At 40.7% G+C, this 10,000-nt stretch overlaps 1 protein-coding gene across 1 annotated transcript in view; it reads left to right on the top strand.

The window, feature by feature from the left end:
• LOC119595243 (neuroendocrine convertase 1-like) overlaps positions 1 to 10,000 on the top strand; it is a 24,468-nt gene that overhangs the window by 13,060 nt on the left and 1,408 nt on the right. The window contains exons 7-13 of the mRNA XM_037944406.1: positions 600 to 812; positions 2,216 to 2,316; positions 3,691 to 3,918; positions 4,640 to 4,794; positions 5,424 to 5,557; positions 6,258 to 6,374; positions 8,360 to 8,457. Of these exons, the coding sequence (XP_037800334.1) occupies positions 600 to 812; positions 2,216 to 2,316; positions 3,691 to 3,918; positions 4,640 to 4,794; positions 5,424 to 5,557; positions 6,258 to 6,374; positions 8,360 to 8,457 (1,046 nt within the window). The remainder of the gene's footprint in view (positions 1 to 599; positions 813 to 2,215; positions 2,317 to 3,690; positions 3,919 to 4,639; positions 4,795 to 5,423; positions 5,558 to 6,257; positions 6,375 to 8,359; positions 8,458 to 10,000) is intronic.

Below are 10,000 nucleotides of genomic sequence, written 5' to 3'. Positions count from 1 at the left end.
TGTCATTCTGTACTTTAACCATAACTGGGTAAAGCATTTTTTGTAATTTTAACGAAACTCAATGTAATCTTACTCTTATTTCTACCACTATAAAGGTGAAGGAAATTTATCCGTTTCAGTTAACCTGACCTGCTTCACGTAAAAGTTATCAAAACAGTGAACTTTAAAATATAAATTCAAAAGGTTGAACGAAAACAAAAAAGATGAAAAAAGCAAAAGAAGACATTGGATTTTGTTCTTTTATTCATCTTCCTCCTTTCATTTACCCCCCCCCCCCCCTGTACCCGTTCTTTTTCCTCCCCTTCCAACATCTCATTTTCTCCATTCCCAGACCGGCTCGAGTATCTCGTTTTCTTCATATCCCGGCCATTCCAGCATCCCAATTTCTTCGAATCCCGATCTTTACAACTCGTTTTCTATTTTTTTTCTTCATGAACAATGATTCCAAAATTACTTCATTTCGTAAGCATTTGCTCCGGAATCACCCTTTTCTTTATAATACGCCCAAGAACATCCCATTTTCACAACCACACACAAAAACCCAACAGCAAAACAACAACAACAACAGCACCCTTCTCACGACTCGCTCCTCTCGCCAGGGTCGACAAGGTAAAGGCACCATGTACGTTTGGGCGGCGGGTAACGGAGGTTCCTCGGGCGACAACTGCAACTGCGACGGCTACACCTCCTCCATCTACACCTTGAGTATCAGCAGCGCCTCCGAGTCGGGGAAATTCCCTTGGTACGGCGAGCGGTGCGCCTCCACGCTCGCTTCTGCGTATTCCTCGGGAGCCTACACGGATCAGAAGATTGTGAGTTCGGGGGAAGGGGGTGGGGGAGGGGGGGATTGAGGGGTGGAGGGATAAATGGGGAGGAGTGTGTTAAAAGGGTGAGGGTGGGAGTGTTTTGACCGGGGAAAGTGTTACGGGAGGGAAAGGGGAGTGTGTTGGGGTTGTTGGGGGGAGTGTGTGTCAAGTGGGGGGAGTGTGTTGAGGGAGGGAGTGGGAAATAGAGTGTGTTGAGGGGATGGGGAGGGGGGAATGTGTTTATGGGGAGTGAATGGGGGGAGGGGTGTGTGAGTTAAGGGTTGGAGGACGTATGAGAGAGAGAGAGAGAGAGAGAGAGAGAGAGAGAGAGAGAGAGAGAGAGAGAGGAGAGAGAGAGAAGAGAAGAGAGAGAGGGGGGGGAAAGACAAAGAGAAAGAGAGAGAGAGAGAGGAGAGAGAGAGAGAGAGAGAGAGAGAGAGAGAGAGAGAGAGATGGAGACAAAGAGAGAGAGAGAGAGAGAGAGAGAGAGAGAGAGAGAGAGAGAGAAGGAGAAAAAAAAGCACCAGCAAAACCAGGGAAAGAGAAAGAAAAAAAAAAAACGAAAATAAACAGGAAAAGGGAAAAAAAGAAAAAAAACAACAACAACAAAAACAATTAAGAATGTGTGCATGCGAAAAAGCCGCATATGTTGGCCTTATTTGCATGTTGTGTATGCGCCAGTGAGCTCAGTAATTTCAGCTCCAATGAATACGTGTCCATGTTGTGCCCTTTTGTTTAAAAAGCTTTACGCGATAAACGTTTGAAAACATGGCATTTTAGTTTGCTGTTTGATAAATATGAAGGAAAAAATATCGGGAATGAAGTTCTGTATTTATTTACAATGTCCTAGTTAATGCTCAAGGGTATAGGACTTCAAGAAGATGATGAAAATAAAACATTTTCAGTAATAAATGACATTACAATAAATAGTATGAAATCGGAATCGAATCTTTGATTATGAGCATTTTTTTTTCTCTCTCTTTCTCTGTTTTTCTCTGTCTCTCTCTCTCCCCTTCCCTTCCTCCTTGCTTTTCTCTCTCGATATCCCTCTTTCCTTTCTCCCTGCTTCTCTGCCTCTCATTCTCCCTTTGCCCTTTCTCTTTCGCTTCCTTCATCCCTGTCCCTTCCTTCTTCCCCTTACCCCCCTCTCCCTCCCACCTTCCCTCCCTTCCTCCTCTTTCTTGCCCCTCCTTCCTTCCCTCCTCTCCTCCCTCCTACCTTCCCACCCTTCTGCCCACCCTCCCTCCCTCCCTCCCACCCGCCCCCTCCTCCCTCCCTCATCCCCTCCCTCCCTCCTACCTTCCCACCCTTCTGCCCACCCTCCCTCCCTCATCCCCTCCCTCCCTCCTACCTTCCCACCCTCCTACCTTCTGCCCTCCCTCCCTCCCTCCCTCCCCCCCTCCCCCCAGGCCACGACGGACCTCCACGGCGCCTGCACAGACCGGTTCTCGGGGACGTCTGCGGCCGCTCCTCTCGCTGCCGGAATCATCGCGCTCGCCCTCGAAGTCAAGTAGGTGTCAGGGTCGAGTATCAGGAGAAAGATGGAGGTCTGGTATAAGGGGAAGGATAGGGGCCACGTTTTGGGGTCAAAGATGAGGTGAATTAAAAGGTCAAGTATGAGGGGAAGTGGTCTCAGGGGGAGGGTAAGGATAATTTTTTGGGTCAAGGATAAGGAAGTATGAGGGGAAGTGTAGTGGCCTGGTATGAGGGGGAGGATTAAGGTTCAATTTTTTTAGGTTTGCGTATGAGGCGAATGAAAGGGGAACAAGTATGAGGCAAATGATATAGGTCAAATATCAGGTGACGTGTAAAGGTCAGGAGTTAAGTATGAGGATAAGGTATGATAGAAACAGTATAAGTATGAGGGCCAGTCTCTCTTTCTTTCGTTTTCTTCACTTCTCTCTCTCTCTCTCTCTCTCTCTCTCTCTCTCTCTCTCTCTCTCTCTCTCTCTCTCTCTCTCTCTCTCACTTTTTGTCGCTTTCTCCTATGTAGTCTAGGTTTATTGTGTTTAAACGATATTTTCCAGAATGCAATGCTTACAAAAAGTAAATGTGAAAATGAATAATTCTACAATTTAAGATTGATTATTCACGTTTCCACTTTACCGCCTTATTTGTGTAAATAATCCTCTCGGAAAATTATTAATTTTCGTTCAGATTTTTCCTCGTCTCAGGTCATTCAACATCCCAGATTTCCTATAACCTCTGACCTTATAACATCCCATCATGACGAGGATCCCAGTAACCCCTGACTTTCCCTGCAACTTAAGAACAGAAATGAAATTATTTCCACCAATCTTTTCTGACTTACCCATAAGCCTTAATGACCTCATATGACCCCCCTTCAAGCTAGGAGCAGTGCTGAATTATGTCTTATAAACCTCCTCTGGCCTATCCTTAAGACCCAATGACCTCTTCTGACCTAAGAGCGGTAGTGAGATCCCTGTTGACCTCTCCTAACCTCTAACCCCAAACCATGATTTTCTCTGACCTGCCCTCCATCCCTAGAACAGGAGCCATGTACTTAATGACCTCTGACTTTTAAACTCTCTCTCCCGTCCCAGCAATGGCATGGGATCACCAGCGCCTTTTCCTGACACTTAACCCCACCTCCATCCAAAGACCTAGGACCTCCAGTAACCTCTACTGACTTCCAACTTTTCCCTCCCAGCACCCACCCAATGACCTCTCTTGATTTCTCTCCTCTTCCTTCCAGCATCGCACCTCTGACCTCTAACCTCTCCCTCTCAGCCCGGCAATGACCTGATCCCTAATCTCTCCCTCCCAACACCCACCTGAGGAACGAATGACCTCTCCTGACCTCTAACCTCTACTCAGCTGGGATCCCAGTGACCTCCTCTGACCTCTAACCTCTCTCTCGCAGCCCGGAAATGACCTGGCGCGACATGCAGCACGCGGTTGTGTGGAGCAGCGAGGTCGGACCGCTGCGTCACAACAGCGGCTGGGTGACCAACGGGCGCGGTCTGCGGGTCAACGCTCGCTTCGGTTTCGGTCTGCTCAGCGCCGTTGGTCTCGTGGACGTCGCTAGTAACTGGACTCGCGTGCCGGACAAGACCGTCTGCAGGATCGCGCCCTCCAACAGGTACGGAAGGTGAGCGGAGTTTCTTCAGGTGGGTCTTGAATGGATTCCAGATTGGGTGAAATGCTGATTGGCTTCTAGATTGGAAGAGATGCGGATTAGATTCAGATTGGTGAAATGCTGATTGGATTCTAGTGAACTGATTTGATTTCAGATTGGGTGATATGTTGATAGGATTCCAGATTGGGTAAAATGATGATTGGATTGCAGACTGGGTGAAATGATTGGATTCCAGGTTGAGAAAATTCCGTATTGGATTCCAAATTGGGTGCTGTGCTGTTTGGATTCCAGAAGAAATGGACTTATTGGACTGATGACTGGCTTATTGAACATATAGCTGACTGTATTCTAGACTTATTATTATTATTATTATTATTATTATTATTTTTTTTTTTTTTTTTGGGGGGGGGGGGTTGCACGTTGAGGTGATTAGATTGGAAAGTGAGCGTGCTGACTATACTTCAAACTGGGTCTTGATTGTGTTGTGGAAATTGTTACACATTATCGGTGTCCGGTAATGTGTCACACGAAAACCTTGGAATTTTGTCTACGTCTCTCTCTCTCCTCCCCACCCTTTCTCCTCTTCTTTCCACCCTCCATTTTCTTCCTCTCTTCCTCCCTCCCACCAACCCTTCCTCCCTCTCTCCCTCCCCCAATCTCTCTCTCTCTCCCCTTCCCCCATTCACTCGTTCCCCCCTCCCTTCCTTCCTCTCACTCTCCTCCTCCCCTCTAGCACGGGAGGCGACCTGCAGACCGGCGAAGACGTCCTGATCTACTTCGAAGTGGACCCGAGATGCGCGATCAGGTCCCTTGAACACGTCCAGGTCATCGCCTCCATCAGCTACTCCAGGAGGGGCGCCCTGGACATTGCTCTCATGAGTCCTATGGGTAAGGCTTGAGGCTTTGTGTGTGTTTGTGTTTGTTTGTTTGTGCTTGTGTTGTGTGTGTGTGTGTGTGGAAGGGGAGCTGATTTCTATTTTTTTGAGTTTGTCGAAGGTCAATGATATCCAGTTCGTGCTTGAAATGCTTGTGGATTAGGGAGTGACGATAATAGAACTCGATAATTATGACGAATACAATGAAGTAATAACATTGATAATGGTCATAATGATGATAATGATACTGAACTATCCACCGAGACAAACGTTATCATAAAGTCTCTCATGATTATTGTTTCTATTTCGGTTGTTAATTTTTTTTTCCGCTTGGATAGTCATAAGAATATGTTCTTATATCTTATAATCCAAACTTTCTTATTTCATTCTATGCCATTTCTTGATAACATCTTGCCAATAATCAATACAAACAAATTATAAAAACATGCAAATCAATACATTAAAAAAACATGGTCTTACACCTAGAATAAAATCCTAAAATGGTTTAGGATTTTATTCTAGGTGTAAGACCATGTTTTTGATTTAAATATCTAGAATATAACGCCTTTCTTCTCTCTCTACAACAAAGAATATTTCATACATAACATTCTCATCAACAAGCTTATTAATCGCCCTCCTTAGGCACACCGACGACACTCCTGAGTCCTCGCGTGGCAGACAGGTCCACAGAAGGATTCCAGGAATGGGCGTTCATGTCTGTCCATACCTGGGGAGAGGATCCGCAAGGAGTCTGGAAGTTGAACATCTCCGATTACGTGAGTCCTTTTGAGTTGGCACGCGTACGCACACACACATGCACGTGCTTACAAATGCCTACACGTATACACACATGCACAGACACAGACGCAAACGCAGAAAGGGGATATCTTACGTGTAAATATGGATTTGTGTCTGTGTTTTTACACGTATACGGTGTGTGGATACAGATGCACACGCAAATCAAAATTTATACATGACTACGCACACACACTTATGCATACATGCATACACGCACACACACACACACACACACACACACACACACACACACACACACACACACACACACACACACACACACACACACACACACACACACACACACACACACACACACACACACACACACACTCACACACACACACACACAACGTGATATATTAAAGCACACAGTTCCTATATTCTGATGACATAACCAAACATGTAAATATGGCGCATTCAAGGGGACCTGGCTAAATACGGGTCGGGACTCAGCGTGGGGTCCACCAAGGGTTAAAACTCATTATGCTTTTTTTACCCTAAGTTTCATTGAGATTTCGTGCCTTTCTCCTCCTCCTCTTCTTCCCTCTCTCCTCCCTACAAAGTCACCGTAATGTTGTTATTATAAACGTACAGCGTAAAGCTAATTAGATAAGGGCGACGATGGTTTAATTATATATTAGTAACCCTCAGATAATTTCATTTTCTCTTGTTTAGCAAACGGACGAAAAAGAAAACGGAACAGTTGATGAGGTCGTATTTGTCCTTCATGGAACAAGTGAAATTCCTGCTCACATGAAGACTAAGAGAATATACAACATGGAGTTCGACATGGTAAGTTTATACAAAAAAATCCTGTTTATTTCTGCTTTTCCGATTAACAAAGTAAAGTTGGAAACCGTATCTAACGAAATTTAACTTTGGTTTACAAAACTTTCCTGTCTTAATTACTTGAATTAATTACATGAAATAAAATCATCACTGAATATACGGAATAAAGAAATGAAGATGGAAAAAAAATCATCACAAATTTCTTATAATCTTTTAATCACAATATTTTACACACAAGGTTATATAAACTGTTCAGTCGTGGGCACACGAGCTGTTTTTCAACAACCACTTTGTAATATCCAACCTTCGAAGTTGCCCTCAACCTATATGCTAGCTATTTTCCCAACTTGCTGTTCATTTGGGAAAACGGAACCGACCGGCAAAGGCTTTCGATTTCTCTCAACAAGCGTGGCAACAGGGTCTTCATCTCAACAAGCTCCGCCTTCAAAATTCCGCTCGTATAAACAATTATGACGTCACAGCCTCTATCAAATAAGCTTCCGTGTAGAAATAATAAGCGCATCTAGAAATGAAAGGATTTAAAATACAACGTTTGTTTTAAAAATAGTTTTGAAATATATATGATTAAAATTGCATGTACAGTTGAGTAAGCATTCCTCTCAGTGAAAGCGTAAAGTTCAACATATATCTATTATAGTCCATGTAAAACTGCAGTATATAATAAAGAAAAAAAAATGTTCAATAGGTAATTAACAACTTTTTCCATGTACAGTTATTAAACACAAAGTACAGGCTCGCGTGGGGATAATATTAATACACCTACACAGTTTATAGGTAGACTAATAGACAACTAGATACAGAAATACAAAAGAAATAGAACACACGATGGATTAACCATCACAAAGAATCACTGATTATAAAAGATTACGCATCTATAGATAAACACAGATTAAAAAGAGTTTTCAAATATGCACAAACTCCATCATTCATCAGTTAGTATTTACTCGGGTTTGTAGTCCAAATCCGACCTTAATTCTGTATTGATTTTTTTTTAACGTGCGTGATTGATAATTGCACGGGATATGTAAAATGATTTATTGTTTTCCTGATGCTCTTCGCTGTCATTTCCGCGTTTGATTACTTGTTTGTTTTCACTTACATGTGCAGGGATTCTAGCTGTCTGATGCAGATTATACATATTATATATATATATATATATATATATATATATATATATATATATATATATATATATATATATATGTATTATACATACATACACAACACAAACAACAACACACACACACACACACACACACACACAATATTATATATAATATATATATAATATATATATATATATATATATATTATATATATATATATATATATATATATAATATATATATATATATATAATACATATACACACACACATACTATATGTGTGTGTGTTGTGTGTGTGTGTGTTGTGTACATATATACAATTATGTATATATATGTATATATATATATATATATATATAATATATATTATATATATATTATATACTATGTATGCATACATATAATAACTATACATACATCATCATAATACATATGATGTGTGTGTGTGTCTGTTTGTGTGTGTGTGTGTCTTTGTGTACATGTATACATACACACGTTTTTTTAACGTGTGTATGTATAATTTTGTCTATCTATATAACTATATAAATATCTATATAGATATTTATCTATCTCTTTAAATATAAATTTTGATAGATAAACAAGTAGGCATGTAAGTAGACAGTTAGACAAATAGATAGATAACTAGATAGACACACACACACATTCACATACAGATAGATATAGATAACTAGACAGACACACGCACACATACACATTTTTTAATTTATTTAACGGTAGGTTCATGTTTGAGCCGTCCGTGGTCACAGCATCATAAATTATCGGTGTCCGGTAAGATATATAGGTGGATGGATACACCTAAGTAGATATACACGCTAACCGTACCTCTTTCTCCCCGTTAGTCCGAGGAAGACGAAGCTGAGGACGACCAGCTGTCCCTCAGTTCGGACCATCTGCGGTCACTAAGCTGGGAGCAACTGGTAGCCCTCCTGTCGCAGAGGTGAGTCCGATGGAGTTTCTGACGGGAGAGTATGTCCGGTTAAGATATCCGTGTTTGTTCGTTTGTTCTTTGTTGGTGGTTTGGTATATGCATTTGTTTGTAGGTATGAATACTAAAGATGAAAACAATCTGTGTGCTTGTTTGTCTGTGGCATGTGTGTTTGTTTGGCTGTAGAAATAAAAATACGGTGTGTTTGTCTGTCTGCTTTTGTCTTTATTAAATGTATTTTTTTTCATTTTTGTCTTTCGTATGTGTGTTTGCTTGTCTGTTTTCGTCTTTAATGCATGTATTTGTGTTTGTCTTTAGTAGGTATTTGTTTGTCTGCTTTTGCCATTAGTGCATGTGGATGTTTGTCTGTTTTCTTTTTAACATATGTGAGTTTGTTTGTCTTTTTGTCTTTAAAATGTGTGTTTTTTTGTATTTTTTTTCTTGTAGAATATTTGTGTTTAGGTTTTTGTCTCTAATATATGTCTATCTGTCTTTTTTTAAAGTAAAATTGTGTTTGTTTGTGTTCTCTTAGTATAATACATTTTGGAAAAAAAGTCTATGGGAGAAAGTGAGCGTCAATTGCGGTGTGAATATTCATATATACTAAAGGAAAAACAGACAAACATACACATACACTAATGACAAAAACAGATAATCAAATACCTACTAAATACAAAAACAAATACATGTATTAAAGCCGAAAATAGACGAGCAAACACATACGGAAGACATGTAAAAACAAGTGATATACAGATAAAGGTGATACATAGACAAACACGCTAACTCTTTCTCTTGTTGTTTCTCTTCCTCATTCTTTAACCATATCCCACCTCCTTTTTATCTTTGTTTGTCTGTACATTTGTCTGTTTGTATCCCTCTCGTTCTCTGCTACTGTCTCTCACCTTCTCTCTCTCTCCCTCCCACTCTGTCTGCTCGTCAATTTTTCTATCTCTTTCTCTGTCTGTCAGTCTTTCTCACTCCCTCTTTCTGTCTCTCCTTCTTTCTCCTCCCCCCTCCCTTTCTCTCTCTCTTGCTGTGTCTATCTGTCTGTAACATCCTTAGAGTCACGGGTATGTATTCGGTGTTTTGCTCGTAGTTTTTAACACGTCGGATAAAAGCTCTCGTTTTGGCCATCTGAAACAGGGCCAACTATAACAAATATGAAAACACCTAATTAGAACATGAAATCAAACATTTTCATAGACATTTTAAGATAATTATCATTCATGATTAACGCAAAATAGCTCAGAAAATCAAATAACATTACTGACAAAAGAAATCACCGGGGCGAGTGTTGACAACTACCGGCTTGAAAACAATAGAGGAAATGACTTGTTTCATTACGAATATCTAAATTTTTAGTTAAAAATACCAATTAAAATTATTCATTATTTTGTTCTGAAAATAAATGTGCAAAAAATAACCTTGAAATCAACTTAAGGTGTTTAAAAAAATAATGAAAAATTAAATATCGCCATAGTATACTTCGCAACACTTCATATCACAATGAAAAGGAAAACAGCCACAGTAAGAAACGGAAATAAATCGTGATGTT

The sequence above is a fragment of the Penaeus monodon genome, chromosome 35 (assembly GCF_015228065.2).
Source record: "Penaeus monodon isolate SGIC_2016 chromosome 35, NSTDA_Pmon_1, whole genome shotgun sequence".
Lineage (NCBI taxonomy): Eukaryota > Metazoa > Arthropoda > Malacostraca > Decapoda > Penaeidae > Penaeus > Penaeus monodon.
The sequence above is the reverse complement of the archived record's forward strand: the minus strand, read 5'-3'. Positions and strand labels throughout refer to the sequence as shown.